The 16,690-nt window shown below is 42.5% G+C and overlaps 2 protein-coding genes across 5 annotated transcripts; both read right to left on the bottom strand.

The window, feature by feature from the left end:
• Nucleotides 1-36: 36 nt before the first annotated feature.
• On the bottom strand, nt 37-8,714 carry zgc:152774 (uncharacterized protein LOC553526 homolog). 2 transcript variants are annotated; one of them, XM_067247858.1, is made up of 16 exons: nt 8,607-8,714; nt 8,381-8,453; nt 7,520-7,652; nt 6,545-6,765; nt 5,789-5,936; nt 5,495-5,651; nt 4,738-4,866; nt 4,391-4,510; nt 4,075-4,178; nt 3,779-3,919; nt 3,533-3,649; nt 3,258-3,335; nt 1,899-1,938; nt 1,543-1,727; nt 826-1,398; nt 37-686 (listed from the first exon to the last, which is right to left on the bottom strand). In XM_067247858.1, the coding sequence occupies exons 1-16, from the start codon at nt 8,643-8,645 to the stop codon at nt 530-532; spliced, it is 2,415 nt and encodes an 804-aa protein (XP_067103959.1). In that variant the 5' UTR covers nt 8,646-8,714; the 3' UTR covers nt 37-529. The 2 variants fall into 2 exon arrangements, with proteins under 2 accessions (XP_067103959.1, XP_067103960.1); XM_067247859.1 differs by having other exon boundaries at nt 826-1,395.
• Nucleotides 8,715-10,025: 1,311 nt separating this feature from the next.
• pmt (phosphoethanolamine methyltransferase) lies at nt 10,026-15,767 on the bottom strand. 3 transcript variants are annotated; one of them, XM_067247855.1, is made up of 13 exons: nt 15,641-15,767; nt 15,322-15,524; nt 14,486-14,657; nt 13,937-14,092; nt 13,470-13,606; nt 13,089-13,246; nt 12,704-12,892; nt 12,444-12,533; nt 12,160-12,249; nt 11,807-11,929; nt 11,412-11,543; nt 10,719-10,835; nt 10,026-10,612 (listed from the first exon to the last, which is right to left on the bottom strand). In XM_067247855.1, exons 2-13 carry the CDS (start codon nt 15,329-15,331, stop codon nt 10,502-10,504), a joined length of 1,485 nt encoding a protein of 494 aa, XP_067103956.1. In that variant the 5' UTR covers nt 15,332-15,524; nt 15,641-15,767; the 3' UTR covers nt 10,026-10,501. The 3 variants fall into 3 exon arrangements, with proteins under 3 accessions (XP_067103956.1, XP_067103957.1, XP_067103955.1); XM_067247856.1 differs by lacking the exon at nt 15,322-15,524 and having other exon boundaries at nt 15,641-15,662; XM_067247854.1 differs by lacking the exons at nt 15,322-15,524; nt 15,641-15,767 and having other exon boundaries at nt 14,486-14,699.
• Between the last annotated feature and the right edge of the window lie 923 nt (nt 15,768-16,690).

Here is a 16,690-nt window from a genome sequence, read left to right as displayed (position 1 = left end):
AATGTGCCCTCTTATGGTGCAAGAGGTTATAGCGAGACTTCATTGGACGAGGGAGGAAACTAGAAACAATCATGGCAACCAGTCGCAGATCTAAATTGGAGGTTAAGTTATGAACAACATTTGCTACGCTGTTGCTTATTTATCAAATTTGGGAACTGATGATGAATTCATTTTTAAGATGTAGCCTACTACAAACACTTCCCCAAAAGTACAGTATGTATGAAATGACAAAGCATAACAGATTTATTAAGAATTATTCCACAGATATCACACTGAAAAAGACACGTTACAGTTAAACATTAAAACAGTATAAAACAGTAGCTCATACAAGGTATTAATTAATTAATTCTCAGTAGACTGGATTACGAGACAGCACAAGCTTAAGGTAAACTGAAGCAAACTCCAGTGTATGACACCCTCTCGCAGAAAACGTTACATTTCACCCATATCATCGAATAGTCAGCTGGCAGTTTCCGAGGGAGACAAACAAAAAACAACAACAATAATGGAGAAACACTTTGCTGTGCCCTCAGGTGTGTAACGAGTTGGCGTCGATGATCTGTTGGAGAACGCCATCCACGTCTCCTCGCTCCAGGCTGATCCCCTGGAGGTCCACGTGGGGCAAGATGGCCGACAGGAGCGCCACAATGTTGCGACGGAGCTTCATCAGATCCTCTTGCAGAGCACTGGGGGAGAGGGGAGGGAGAACACAATGAGGCTGAGGAACCTAGAAAAACCAGGGGGTTCCGGGCAGACCTACAACACTGAGAGGACAAGTGTCACACATGTCTGTATGTTTTTGCGCAAATCTGCAGTATCAAACACCTGGCCTCCTTGTGACTGCATCCCCCATTGTCGGCCTGTCTCGGCCTCCTTGTCTCTGCATCCTCTATGTCCTGGACATCCTCCTTCCCCGGCCCTGGGGCCTCTTCAGGCTCCTTTGGCCTGCTTGAAGGTTTCTCCCCGGTGGGACTTGTTGTTGGCGTGGCGTCTGGTTCTGGCATGGGGGCCAAGCCCAGAGCTTGACGCAGCCTCTGGGACTCCTTCTCCAGTGCAGCCAGCCGCTTGACCATACCCTCCTTGTCTCCCCCCTCCAATGATGTTGATCTGCTCCACGGCCCCTCTGGGCGACTCAGGGGAGATACCACCACAGTTTGAGCTGGGGGGAGCGAGTGTATCCAGGCTTGGCTGGAGGTGGTTTGGGCAGTGCCAACTCTGGTGGCATGGGCTCTCTCGCCCTTGGGCTTTCCAATCTCTGCCAGTGTCTGGTTCTCACTGGCATCCTTCGCAGGATGCAATTCTTCACCAGTTGCTTCAGAAACCTGCTGGGACTCTGCCCTCGAGCATGACCTTTTGTCTAGGTAGCTAGGTGGCCATGTTACTTTTCTCTTGTCGCTGCTAGAGAGAAATAGAGAGAGATTGAGATTGTGTGTGTATGGCACCTCTGATCATGCAGATTTCTCTCTTTGTGCACATATATAGTCTATGCACCACTTACATAGTTTGTAAGTGTGTCTATAAAATCGGAGACCGTGAGGTTACCTGGAATGTCCCGCTGTGTCCTCTTCACCCTCATTCTTATTCTCCTCCTCTTCCTTTGCGTCCTTTGAGCCAGTTTCTGTGTGCTGGTCTGTGTGTTTGGGTGTTTGGTGGTCTGGTTCAATCAGTGGGGTCGTTAGAGGTTCTGACAGACCACGGGACAGAAGGTGCCGTTTGCTCTCTCTTGTCTAAAGAAAACATGCACAAAAATGAAAACGCTGTACACTGTCTAAAAAAGTCATATTATATTTCAACAGGTTTTTACCATCCACTGCTTAGTAATTTCAATGGACAATTGGACAGAATGCTGTGTTTCTAGTGTTCAGTATGCACACTAATAAGCTGTGTATCCTACACACCTCCAGTGACCTCCCTCTTTTTCTGCTGTGGGCCTCCTCCCTGTGTCAGAGAGACAGAGGGAAGCAGAGCAAGACAGAGGAAGAGAGAAAGTTCAAGAGTTATATTCAGAGAGAAGCAGATTGAGACACACACATATCTAGTATGTATACTGTTAATATGCATGATGTATGTACATCATATTTTCCTACATATATGCAGTGTTGGGGGAAGTTACTCAAAGTAATATATTACTTATTACTTATTATTGTTCAGTAAGAGTATTGTGATTAAGTTACATTATAACTTTCTGTACTTACAAAAGTAATATTATTACTTATTATATTACTTTCTATTACTTTTAGTAGCGAGTTGTGGAAACGGGTCGCCATCTCTCTTATGGTTTAAAGTGGATTTTTCCAGCTTCGTTTCTCTGTGGACACTTTCGAGAAGTTTGAAGTGCTGTTTTTGTCAGTAGATGGTATTTTGTTGGAACCCAGTTTGCAGTTCACTTTAATGTTTTTTCCTATCTCTTCAATGAAAGCAAAATAGTGTGAATATTTCCATCCCAAAAACGTTACACATTCTGCTGCTAACTGAATCTGCTGTTGTGTTTGTCTACAGCGTGAATCAAACACTGCGCCAAGGAAGTGTCGTTTAGGCAACAATCTGTATTTATAAGGCTATTTTATTCCTTTGTTGAATTCATGCAGTAACTTGTACAAGTAACGCAAGTTACTTAAATAAGTAACTGTAATAATATTACTCAATGTCAAAAAGTAACGCGTTATATTACATAACGCGTTACCCCCAACACTGCATATATGTATGTACAGTATGTCTAAGGTTTTTTCATCAACATCTATCTGTAGTTCCACTGTTGTTTTGTCAATATGAACACACTTTAATACCAATAAAGCCCATTTAATTGAAATACACAGAAAGACAGAGAAAATTACGGAGAAAGAAACTGTCAATTTAAATACAAACATATACATAGGTCTCTTTCAAAGTATGAAAATACCACACACAGTATACCAGGAACTTCAGACTGAAATGTTCAGCATGTAGAGAGAGCAGAGAGCCCTGTATGTGGAAAGACAGATCAGAACCCTGACTGTGGTCAAAACCACAACGCCTCTCTCTTTCGCTCTCTCTCTCTCTCTCTCACACACACACACACACACACACACACACACACACACACACACACACAGTAATGTGAAGCTCACAAGTGCGAAACCACTAACAGACGCATCCCAACACACACACTCACATGTATATACACACACACCCACATACACACACACACACACACACACACACAATGGCTATGCTGAGGGAGTTTTACGCAGAGCAATATGTTGAAGATAGGACTTTACGTTTTTTTTTGATGTTTGTGGTATTTGGGTATTAAATCCTCCTCGCTTTCCTCCACTTCCTCTGGCCAGATACAACTCCTAAAATAGAAGGCAAAGGTTGAAGACGCTTTGACACAAAAGCACACACAGGCCCTCAGGCACACAGGAATGCATGCACATACCGTTTGTACTTGAAAAGCATACACACACACATTGGCATGTTATAAATTGGAACCACGTACCCACACAGGAATGGCAGACTAATTCCTTGTCACGTAAAAAACACAAACACACACCTGTGGCGAGGGTTGGGGTTCAGACTGCAGTTCCAGTGTTCAGGGGCCGAAGTGTAATGATGTTTTGGTACGCGTCTCCATTTTAGACATTCCTCACATTGCAGAAATGCTGGACTGCTGCATTCACACAACACACAGTTGAGTTGTTTAATGCGCAAATAATAGACAAGAAACTCAGTAGACTTGCAGCAGAAGTATCGTCTTGTCATCTGTGTGTGTATTCACGAGACAACCATCTCCACTCACTCTTCTTTCTCCACCTCTTCTTCTGTGTCACTGGCTGTACACTTCCTCTGTAAAGCCTTAAATTCTCGTTCCCTCGCTTTTTTATCTGTAATTTCCTTCCAGTAATCGTTGAGTTTCAGTCCCAGCGCGAGCAGGGTCAGTCTGGAATTGGAACCAACCAAACAGTCTCACTTCCGTATTGCATATGTGTGTATCAGGGTGTAAATGTGTTTGTCTTAGGGATTAGGGTGTGCAACCGCTTGTGTCTGATAGAATGTTTGTTTTTGGCCGCAACAACATGTGTGTGTGTTTGTTACCTGTACTCCTTAGTGTATTCGAAATCTTGCTTGTTGTGTGCCGGCTTCAGGAAGTTGCATTCAATGACCCCAATGACGCCCACACCTGCTCTCTGACCGGACAACTAAGTGGAGAGGGAGTGAAAGAGAGTGGTTTAGGACAGAGGGAGGGAAAGGAAGGTGATGATGGAAGGAAAGTAAAAGAAACAAAAAGATAGATAATAGGATTTCAAGGTTTGATGATGTGACCTGTGATACATACTATCTGCTATATCATACAGACATGTACAGTGTTATATATGTCTGTCATTGACTGGTAAACCATCGTTTTATGTACCTTGATCTGGAAGCCCACTTTCTCGTAAGACTTGATGAGACGGTTCTTGTGATACATCATGATTCCATAGTGATCCTTGTTTTGGCGGTTGAACCCAAATGAGACTTTCACCCTCTCTTTCTATAGTAGAAGCATGTCAAGGTCAGCAACATCAGGCTCGGTTAGATCAGAGGTATCTAGCACAAATGCATTTACAATGTCACCCATTACAATTTATGAAGGCTTCAAAACATATGAATGTAGCAATACATAAGATATATTTCTAATTATATATCAATGTACTGTGCAAGTATATTACTCATTTACAAACAAAACCAAGGAAAAGCAGGCATGTCAGATAAGGATACGTTGAACTGGGGCTTGTAAACGTCGTTCTCGATATGAGACAGGCTTTTGGCGACCAGTTTGGTGGGGACCTTTTTCTGTCTCAGGATGATCTGCGTGCGAGGTTTCAGGTAGAGAATGCTAAGATAAGCCTGGGGAGGGAGGATGGGGTGAGGAAGGAGGGGAGTAGAGGGAGAGAGAGAGGAGGACAGAGGGAAAGGGGTGAAGAGATAAAGGGGTAGAGAGAACAAATAAGAGAGATCATTCGGTGACCACATGCACATTTCTCATCTCGGCCCTTAATTACAGTTGTTAGTGAGGATAGGCTCCAGTCAACTTCCTTTAGTCTGCTCTTCCATCACTCATTTTATCCGTCGCTCTAGTTCTCTCGTAGAGATGCAGCTGTGCATCTGAATTCATCTGACAGCATCTCACTTTAATGTATTTATCTTCCACGTTCGTCTTTCCACTGCTTGCTCTCACGGCACAACTCAGGCAATCTCTATCCTTCGAACCCCATCCCTTTGTCTTCTTCCATGGATTTCTATACCTCCAACTCCATCTTCATCCCCCTAACTCTTCCTCCATATTCATCCCTGCATCGATATCCCTCCAAATCTATCCCTTAATCTCTCTCCCGTTACCTCCATCCCTTTGATGCCATCCCTTCATCTCTCTCTCTCTAACTCCACCCCCCCATCTCTCTCCCTCAAACTTAATCTCTCTCCCTCTAACTCCATCTCTTTCCCTCTAACTCCATTCCTCCATCCAGGGACTCACTCTGAGGGAGTAGTCCATCTCTGGGATGTTCTGATCGCTCCTCTGTGGACCAGGGAAGTTCCTCTTGCCCTTCTTCAGGTCTTCAGGCTGGACGTCTGGCATACGGATGTCAAACTCATCCGTCTCAAAGTCCAGCTCTGGCTTCCCATCCTTGTTCCTTGAAGCAAAAGAAGAGGACTCCATTATTATGGAATTGCATTTCCTTTGGGCTTTCCCAGACCACATCTTACAGTATGTTTGCAGAAATATAACAATAACGGTCTGATTGGTGGGTGCGTACATGTGTGTCCTTACCTGCGTATGTTCCAGATAAGTATTTTGGTTCCCTTCTTGCCAGGGATGGTGTCAAAGTGGTGGAGAAGCTGCTCCTGGGAGGAGAACAGAGAATACTCCAGGATGGCCTTCAGACTGGCTTCCGAATCCTCGGTCACCACCAGGGACTGTGAGCCAGTGTTAAGGAAGACTGGCAGGACAGACATACACAAAAACGCAACACACAACCCAACAAGACTTATACGCTGTAACATCGAACAGGATGCACGGCTGCGACTCATTCCCCAATCAGTGCCCTCTCCTACAAAAACGGAGGGCACAAAATGGGGGGACACTGTGAAAGAGGAAGACTCCTTCAGAGACCGAGACACCCAGTCGATGGCATGAACATCCCTGGGCGCTCAAGTGTGAGTTGTACACCACACTTACAGGCCAGAGTGGCCGACCCGGGTGGAGCGAGGCTCCCCGAAGAGAAGCTCTGAGAAGAGTACTTTAGTCTTTATGTGGAAACATTGTTCCTTTTGTTATTTAAATGCACGTTAGTGCAAATTCGGTCACCGACCTCCTAATAGTTGTCTCCGCCCTCTGCCTCTTAGGGGTTATCACAATGCATAGATACCACACACACACATAAATGTGCACAAACACCACAACCAGAAACCACCATTCCTAACCACAACATATATACATATACGAATGAGCAAACCGACAGAGGAAGCACAGATCTCCCTGGCCCCAAAAATCTGCCTCTCTGTCACCTCTGGTGTAGGAGGATATTGGTCTGCTGGTTGAAGGGGACCATGGGGACGATGACTGCCTGTGCCCGGATGGCCTGCAGGTAGCTCTGGGACAGCATGCCTACCGTCTGGCAGCCTCCGTTCCTGGTGAAGATCAGGGCGTCGCGGCCCAGGCGCATGGAGCCCGACTTGAACCCGTTGCCATAAACACCGATAGCCTGGTGGCTACCCTTCCCCGAGCCCTTCTCAGTTAAACCAAAACTAGACCAGTTAGAGAGAGAGAAGAAGAGATAGTGGCTTCATGAATATGCATGGTGTATGTGTCTGTGTGAGGTGAGCGTAAGAGAGAATGTGTGAAATGTGTGTGCTTTTATTGTCTGTTTGACTGTGCAGACTGCAACACACGCCAGCATGTCAGTCACAGAACAAGCCTAACCTAATGTATGAAAATGGAAGAAGGGAAGACCTGCACTTTGTGATGGAAGTTTGATATTTTGCTTGAATGTATCTGTAAATTCTGTCTTTTATAAGATTTATATTGTAAATGTAAACGGTTTCTTAAATGTGTTGATATTTTGCCTTGTATAATCCAGTCTCCTTGTGCTCCATCTCTAGATTTTAGTAAGATTTTATTTACACTGATGTGCAAGTCTAAAATGTAGAAACTATCTGCACATGCACAGTATCTTTACAGATGATGTAACCACTGTTAGATTTGAGACCATTAGTAGAGACCCTTAGGAGAGACAATTATAAGCATAGTTTTGGTGAAGTACTCCTTGTTTGCAAACAATAAACAAGTATTGTATAGCCTATTAAGCCTTTATTTTCTCACCTGGGATTCAAATGGAATAGAAGTATGTGTGCAGGAGTTTAATTTCCACAACAACTTAAAAATGCATTTTTTTGGACAACTTTGTTCCTTGGTGCAGGTCTTTAAAAAAAAATTCAGCACACCCAAACAAGAGTGTGGCCAGCCACAGAGCATGCGTGCTGCTCAGTGTGGGTCTCTAACCTGAGCATCTTGTGCAGCTTGTTGGGGGTCATGCCGCTGCCGTTATCAGTGAAGGTTAGACACAGGTGTCCTTCCACCTCCACTACGTCAATCCATATCTGCTTCGCTGTTACCCCTGGGTCTGAAGCATTATCTATCCACGAAATAGAGATGGTGAGAAAGATTGAGGGAGAAGAGATATATGTCAATGATATAGTGTTGTCTATGAGCTCTGACATGTAAACTTACTTCGTAGAACGAATCAACAATCAATTATTTGAACTTTCAACAATATGCACAACCGGGGTTATTACAACTTGCCAAAATAGGTTAAGCTAAACAAGCCTAAAGTGTTTGAATACAGTTTAAATCCCTTCAAACTTCCCCTTCCTCCAAATACGAACCAACACTCCAATTTATAATTGTGTAGGCCTGAGATATGTTTCAAGTGTAAATCGAGTCTACATCGTGTCTGAATCTAAATCGAGACAGGTGGAAAAGAAAATCTTAGACTTCACCAGGGGTAGAAATCGTCGCGTATGAATTCCGCTCCAGTCTAAATTAGTTAAAAGTTGGCTATAATGATATGTATATTATTGTAGTGTATTTTTTAGCCTACTAATTATGCAAGTAAAACTTTAGGCTCAGTTATCGCTTCGGTTAATGTATTTCCCGCCATCTAATAGTTTACATTTCCTTGTGCAGATATGGGCGATAGCCTATGTGGATGTATTGCGACTACGCAATATTTAATTGAATATCTAAACTATATTCAACGATATAGTAAATATGTTGTCACTGCTATTTCACTGAAATATGCAGTTTCAAACTAATAGTCTACACGCAAAAGACCACATGGGGTAATGCTCGTATTATTATTACCTATCAATTCTGCAACTGCGCTGAAAGGCCACGTATGACTTGTCGAATTACTATTCAGGAAGGACGGACTCATCTGCAAAAGATCAAGCAGCAACAACCGTAGTGTTATTCTTACACTTAAAATGTTTATGATATTTACAAATATGATATATAATATGCAATAATATACACAGGCTGGCTACTTTAACTCTAATAGGCCTACTACAATAGTTAAAACAATACATACGGAACTCAGACGAATCCCATGTTCGCTTAGTCTCGCCATGATTTGCAAATAAAGTCACTTGCTTTGCTCACGTAAAACGTCATGAGTTAAATGTGACAACTGCACCCCACGTAGGACTACCGTTGTAAACCATGCACACAGTAACTCCATTCTGAGGGGGCGGGATTATAAAAAAAAAAATAGTAATAGTACGTCGTTGGCTGTTGTGTAGTTATGGTTGGAAATCCCCTTTCCGCAAGCGCGCTGTTGCACCTGCATTTGCTCAGGTGATGTCTCAGATGCACCCCACCCTCCCCCTGGGAAGCACCCCCTCGCGGTTGCGCGCGCACAAACTTCTAGAATCAAAAAGATAAATATTTCGTCTTAATATCGAAACCAAACGGAGGGGAGACAGCTGTCTCACGTTTACATTTTTTGTTAAGAGAATAGAAGAACGTCGGGTATTTGTGTAAATAACTGAAGTTCTTCTCAACACGAACATAACAGCCTTCTGATCCAGAATATCAGCTGTGAAAACGGAGCTAAGGTTCACATACATATAGCCTTCAAACTAAAACCATGTATCAACAGGATTTTATGTTGAGAAGAACATCAATTATTAACACAAATAACCGACATTCTTCTCTTTTATTCTCTTAACAAAAAATTACAATGTGATACAGCTGTCTCCCCACCGTTAGGTTGCGTTTTCAAGACGAAATCTTTCAGCTTTTGATTCAGATTCGCACAATCTTTCAGTTTGTGCATGCGTTACAGCGAGGGGGTGCTTTTCCAGGCGAGTGTGCATTTGGGGGCACAACACCTATGGGGGGTGATCAGTGCCAGGTACAACACCGGAAGTGTTTGTCATTCTCGCAAGGTCACGTTTCTTCATTGAGTGATCAGTCTTATCACTCTTCTGATCACAGCTGATCACTCTTCATTGAGTGATCAGTTAACAATGGAAGCACTACATTTACATTAATATTTAGTCATTTAGCAGACGCTCTTATCCAGAGCGACTTACAGTAAGTACAGGGACATTCCCCCGAGGCAAGTAGGGTGAAGTGCCTTGCCCAAGGACACAACGTCAGTTGGCATGACCGGGAATCGAACTGGCAACCTTCGGATTACTAGCCCGATTCCCTCACCGCTCAGCCACCTGACTCCCTCTATAAGTGCACAGATACACTTGCAGTAGGCCTAATGTAAGCCTGATACCAATGATGGCCGTCTTGCAGATATTGTTAATGTGACCTAATAAAGTGTGACCATAAGTTTTTCTGACGAAGTGAGAATTGTCTAAAGGGATTTTCTCGGCTTTAGTTTATTCAGCTACTGTTATCTGACTCACCCGTTAAACTTGGCTATGATAGAGGTTTTCAAAATAAACGATCATGAACTGTAGGAAAGTACCCCTTTTAAAAAATCATACAGAAGCAAGAGTCATCAAAATTTATTTTGCAAAGCGTTACCAAACCACAACACGAATTCAAGCAGGACATGTGCCTTCAATAACAAGACAAAGAAGCCTTGCTGACTGCACAACATCGAATGCAATCAATAGGGTTTACAATTATCTGTCTATTCTATTCGGAATAAATTATGGTTTAATTTCTCAAACTAGGATAAAATGCTAGAAACAAAATTATCAGGAAATGACTGGCCATGACTTACCTCACTTCAAAATAAAAGTTAATGTCACTACTAAACTTACAAATAAAACAACCCACACAGGTCTTACTGTATATTTCATCTGTTGCAGATTATCTGACAGAAGCTCAACTAAGAGACAGACAGAGGATTGGTCCACTTGTTAAGGGATGCAGTATAACGTTTACCCCCCCCCTCTCCCTCTCTCTCTCTTTATCGCTTATCTTTGTTCTCTTTCGCCTTTTTTTCATTCCCCCTTTTTTTCATTTTTTGGTGGCGTGGAACAGCCCCCAGCGTTGGTCTCCAGAATTGCAGCGCTGCAGTTTTTCCCTCCACCCGTTCACAATCGCGAGGTAGTCCTCCTCAGAGAACTCCTGGGAAACATGACACCGTAGTTAACAGGAGTACATGCTTGTGTGTGTTTGTGTGGTCATGTAGTTATGTGATTGCATTTATTGGCAACGGTATGTTATAGTATACCTCTATAAACTCATCCTTTAGAGTCGCTGCTCTCTCCAGTTCCATTTTAATCACATGAATGAACTGAGCTGTCCTGTCCTCAGCCCGCAAACTGGAAAAACCTGCTTGCTCGATGAACTATACACACACCCACCCACACACACGCACACACACACACACATACACACACACACACAGTACAATACCGGTAAACAAGTCAATACAAGCCTACACAAAAACAGACACAGATAGTTTGCTTGTAAATATCGCAACAGACCACCTCTCATAAACACAGCTTTAGCTGGCTACTGTATGCCACTCAAAAGCTAGCTATTCGATGGTATTTATACTGAGGAATGATTTGAACCACTTTCACTCAGCTCTACTCTGCCACTATTCAATACTACACACCACAGTGCCCCCAGCTGGTGGAGCTGAACCCAACTGTCTATCTGGAGTCAGTCAGTCCATGGTTTGATCATGGGTCCTCCGACTCGTAACTGACCGACCACGTCTTGTAAACACCATCACTTCAACTCGACCCACCTTGCTAAATTGAGACAATGTTTACAAAGACAGAAGAGGAATAGTTCTAGGCCTACCTTATCATTTTAAGACAGTGTTTTTAAACGTGAAACAAGAATAGTTATAGACTTATCTTACCATATTAAGACAATGTTTTTAAATATGGAAGAAGTGCAGTTCTAGGCCCACCTTTTCATACTGAGGTGGTGTGTATAGGATGTAGCCTCTCTGCTTGACATACTGCTCAAACTGAGGAGTCCAGGGCTTCTCTCCACAGCAGTAGTCGCTGATCAACAGTTGACCACCTGGCTTCAGCCATGACTAAGGAACAACACACAAAAACCCTTCATTTAGAACAGTAATAAAGTAGTCGTACTTAGACATGTTCAAGTAAGCAGTATATGATCTTTAAGTTAAATACAAACCCTGAGAATAACTTTAAAACATTTCAAACATACAGAAGAGTGTAGGCTAATCATCCAAATATTGGAGCTACATACTGTGCACAGAATTTGATGTGTGTTGTACGGTGTGTGTTGTAGGGTGTGTGTTGGACGCAATATTACAATGTAAAGAATACTAACGTGAAAGCGCTTGAAGAGGGCCAGTTTGTTATCAATGTGCAGAATGGTGTCTCGACTATAGACCACGTCAAAAGAACCCTCTGGAAACGACCTCTTTGTGGCGTCTGCTACTTCAAAATCAACCTGTCCCCAACATCACAGTTTTAATTATGACCACATCCTAAAACTAAGTAATATGGATGTATTTAAGTGTGACTTACACATGCATCTGAAAGTACTAAAACCTTTGATAGAACACAATTTAGGTTTTAACATTAGCTTTGTATAATCAATAAAACAATAAGATTACTAATGAACAAATATTATATTTGGAACAATCTTTAATCAATAAAAAAGAATAATATTACACTCACAGATGATATTTTTTCTGCGGCTGCTCTCTCCACAGCAATATCCACCATATTGGCAGACAGGTCTATGCCCAAGACTTCCACTCCAAAGTTCTGAGGAAAACCACCCGCATCATCATCATCATCATCATCATCATCATCATCATCATCATCATCATCGTCATCGTCATCATTGTCATCATGGGGATTTCACAAGGTTATTTATGAGTACTCTATGTAGAGTGAAGCATCCCCATGAACACTGGTCAACCCTTCCTGTCATTTCATGAGATTTAATTGGCTCTCACCTTTGCCATGTAGAAGTTCCCACCTCCAATACCGCAACCTATGTCCAGAACCTTCTGTCCAGGCTTCAAGTTCAGGAGGTCCACAAACTCCTTTTATAATGTGAAATGATTATATACAGAAATAATTTTGAAAGGAATAATTTCACAAACCAAGTCTTATATCTTTGACCTTTCAGGTACTGAAAGTCTGTCATCATTGTGACATAGGTTGCTCTGAATCTAACCTACATCCTAGTCTGTGTCTTCAGGTCCAAACCCACCTTGGTAGTGCTGGGTCCACCCGTGCTGACGTAACCGGCTCCGAACATCTTCTCATAGCGCAGGATGCCACGGCGAGTGTACTGCTGGTTGTCCAGGAACTGCTGGAAGGTGGTGAAGCTCCCCTGGACGTTTGCCTGGCGGCTAACCTTCTCCAGCAGCCAGCACACCTGATTCTGGTTGTTCTTCATCTAGGGGGGGAGTTGGATAGGGAGTGGGGGGAAATGGACACAGAAGTGGGAGAAAGATGAGCGAGAGGTGAGAGAAGAACAATCACGGGGAGTTTTTTGAGAGGGGTAGGGGGGTAATGGGTGAGTGGGTGTCTTTTCATTGTAGAATAGCCTCTTTTACAGCACCAACACAACAACAGACATATAGACTAGGTACCTTAATGTAGGTCTGGACTTTTTTGTTGACCACAATGTCAAAACCATACACCTGTTTCTCTGTGCCATCTGACCCCTCCCACTGTGCTGATGTCATCAAGTGGCTGTAGAGTGTGGGGGTACGGTAGTGGGTGGGGTTAAAGTCCCTCTTACAATCTCCTAAACAAAGATACACATTGAGCACTGACTCAACATATGAAGGAAGCTGTGTACTTTTATGATGGCATAACCTCAAGTGTTTACAAAGACAGGGATGATGCAATTTGTGCATTTGTGATTTTTATGTGTAAAAGGTGAATCCCTCTTCGTTAACTATGACTGAATTGCAACTTCCTCTTGGCCTGATACTTTGACTCTAGAAAGAGAATATTTAAACTCTCACCTGATTGGTGGAAACAGGACTCCCTAAAGAAGAGGTGGCCACCGGGTGCCAGCCATCCCAGCATCCTCTCTGTCAGAGAGCTGAGCTCCTCGTCACTCAGGTACATTAGCAACCAGTTAGAGAAGATCAGGTCAAAACTGAGACAGAAAGACACATGAGACGTTTCATCTAAGCTCAAACAAATATGCAACTTAACCTTTAGAACAAGCTCAATACTGTATCTACTCTAAACTTGAATCCAAATCAATAAATAAATATCAATGGTAGCAACTGATTAAATTATGTGTGTGTAGGTGTGTCTGGTGTGTGTGTATGCTAAATGTTCCTGGGTTATAATGGGGCGTGAGAATGAGTAACTGATAGTATTGTTTGCTAAGATTTCCCTGACAACCGCAGCATATTCAGCACTTTTCATTCATTAAAATAAGTGAGTTCCGACTGATAAAAGTACCCCCCAAACATTGTACCTATTTTTGGGAAAATCCAACTTGGTGACATCAGCTTGGATGAAAACGCCATTGCTATGGTGGCGGTTGTTTTGCTTGTTCTTCTTCACAAAGCTCTCCATAAAGTCCACAGCGGTCACATGGTCAGCCATGGTCAGGAGATGGCTGGTGAATCTCCTTTTGGGAACAAAGACAGAGAAATATGCAACACACATTGTGTACATGTCACACGCTCACACAGACACACACTCCCACAAACAGATATTCAGACACACTGATATATACAGCGAAAACATAGGTACAAACAGACATCACACACAACTGTCCACCACTCCACTACACACATTACATTTAGTCATTAAGCAGACACTCTTATCCAGAGTGACTTACAGGAAGTACAGGGACATTCCCCCAAGACAAGTAGGGTGAAGTGACTTGCCTAAGGACACAACTTCATTTGACATGGCCGGGAATCTAACCGTCAACCTTCTGATTAATAGCCCGATACCCTAACCGCTCAGCCATCGGACACACACACAGCCAACTCCAGTCACGTGGTGGGCTACTGACCCGATGCCAGCGCCCAGCTCTAGAATGCGTTGACTGGCCAGAGAAGGCAGCAGGGACAGGATCTCTGGTAACTCCTGCTGGGTCAGCTCCTGGGCGTGAGAGTCCAGCATCATCTCCTCCACGGTGGCTTGTCTGGAGTGCTCCTTCCAGAATTCTGTCATCGTTTTGCGCTCTGGATAACAAACGGATAATGACATCCTTACACCACATGATACAGAGGTGAATGTTTTTCTCTCTATGTATGCATCTCATATTTATTTAGATGTAGTTTGGGTTATTGATTGTCTTGGATTATTGTCTGTTTATGAGTGATGTGACTGGGATTAAACATCTAACTTCAGAGACCTTTCCCAGAGACAATCATTCACCATGTATGCCTCAACAGCAATGATTGTCTGTTTCTGTTAACCTTCATGGGTTTGTTGAACCCATGAAAACCTTCATGTGTTTGTAATTGTTACACACTACACCCAAACTACAATTTAGGCAATTGTAATCCAAAAACAGATTTACAATAGTGCAATGATTTAATTTTACTATCATACTACCAATACTATGCACACCCGCTTCCTCAGCAGTTTATGGGTGGTATGACTCTAATATGATTATCTGAGATAAAAAGCCCAATAGCCACTCCCGAAGCGATCCCTACATGCGCTACAACCATAATTTGTGTAGTTGAACAACTAACAATCGAAATAATTATCCTCTACTTTGCAAAGTTTATGATTGTTTTTACAGTGTGTTACTTCCAAAAACTACATACATAATTATTTCTGAGTAAAACATTTGAGCACAATCACAATAAAATCACATAATTGATTGTTCCCTCTTACCTCTGTCCATTTTTAACTTCGGTCAGAAAAAACTTGAAATCAAAGTAACTATTATTTTATACAAATATTCATTAATGGGCAACGCTGTTGCGCTGGACACTATGGGAAACATTTTGCAATTGGTTGTGTTTAAATACGGACGATAGATGCGCGTGGACTCTTTAGTCGTCAGGTAAAGAATTGACCATTGGGATGCAAGGAAACTGTAGGGGAGGAGAAAAAACGAGTACGCATGTTTGACATCAGGCGTTCGCAATGATCTGAAGCATTATCACAACCTTGTATCTGATGGACACTGTTGGAAGGGGGTTTCCCTTACCTCCTGTAAGAGAGAGACCATCACTGTTAGAAAGTCTTCTATGAAGGGCTGTCATCCATCCAGGTGAAGAGATAAACCATATCAGACGGCAGTTCCGTGTGGATGGGAGGGGGGATACAAGTTAAAAGTTAGTCATCTGTTTTAATTTGTATTTGTAACGACGATTGTGCCGCTTTTACAATAGCCGGTGTCTGGACACACAGATGCGCATTTAGCCTACGTCCTCCCTTCCCCCAGGGGTTCCAGCTTGCCTTTTCGTCTCGAATGTGCTGACACGTAGGCTATGAAACAGGCCATGCGGCATGCGATGATTGCGCAATATTGCCTCATGCTGATTTCAAAGCGCGTTCTTTAAAGGCAATGTGTAAAGAGCCCATTCGATTTTGCTGGAACAATTTCGCTGAAAAAAAAAGAGACAAGAACTATAAATAAACGGATCAATGATACAAAACAAATATTAATAAACAACATTAACAGCATCTATAACCCCAACATCTGCTTAAAAACGTGCATATTTACTGTATATTCTTACTTCCATTTTGATAATCATTAATGTATTCAGGCATGTAATGTCTCGTATTGTCATACATAGTAACTGTTCTGTTGCGAACTAAATTTAATGTTGATGTGTTACTACTCATTAGAATATCATAAATACACAGAAACACAATTATGATAAAACATCAAGATGAGAGAGATATGTCATTGGTGACACCACAGTAACGTTAATATGTAACCTGTCATTTGTTGACAATTTTGCATTTGACATTTAACATGATTCCAACACGCCACTTCCAAAGTTCAAATCTACCATGTTAGACTCCGATCATGTGCGCATGCACCAGTTTCGTCAACTTCTCAGAAACACCTGATGACAGAAGTGGAACACTGGTTGTCATCTGAGGACACGTATGTGAATAAATGTGCGTGATCCTTATGCAATTTAAAATCCTTGTTGTATCCTTGTTTCTGTTTCAGAATCAGAATCATGTATGTGAAGCATGATTTAAAAAAAGACATTTGAAACCAACTCATTTCAGTGAATATGTG

Source organism: Osmerus mordax, chromosome 12 (genome assembly GCF_038355195.1).
Source record: "Osmerus mordax isolate fOsmMor3 chromosome 12, fOsmMor3.pri, whole genome shotgun sequence".
Classification (NCBI taxonomy): Eukaryota; Metazoa; Chordata; class Actinopteri; order Osmeriformes; family Osmeridae; genus Osmerus; species Osmerus mordax.
This window is presented reverse-complemented; position numbering and strand designations above follow the sequence as displayed.

Coding starts and splice junctions, on each gene's coding strand:
- zgc:152774 (XM_067247858.1), bottom strand. CDS start 8,645: ATGGCGAGACTAAGCGAACATGGGATTCGTCTGAGTTCC. Junction 6,766..7,519: donor AAGCTGCACAAGATGCTCAG/GTTAGAGACCCA, acceptor TAACTGGTCTAG/TTTTGGTTTAACTGAGAAGG. Junction 3,650..3,778: donor GAAGAGGTGGAGAAAGAAGA/GTGAGTGGAGAT, acceptor GTGTGAATGCAG/CAGTCCAGCATTTCTGCAAT.
- pmt (XM_067247854.1), bottom strand. CDS start 14,682: ATGTCATTATCCGTTTGTTATCCAGAGCGCAAAACGATGACAGAATTC. Junction 12,893..13,088: donor AAGTCCAGACCTACATTAAG/GTACCTAGTCTA, acceptor CTCCCCCCCTAG/ATGAAGAACAACCAGAATCA. Junction 10,613..10,718: donor TAAAGGATGAGTTTATAGAG/GTATACTATAAC, acceptor CATGTTTCCCAG/GAGTTCTCTGAGGAGGACTA.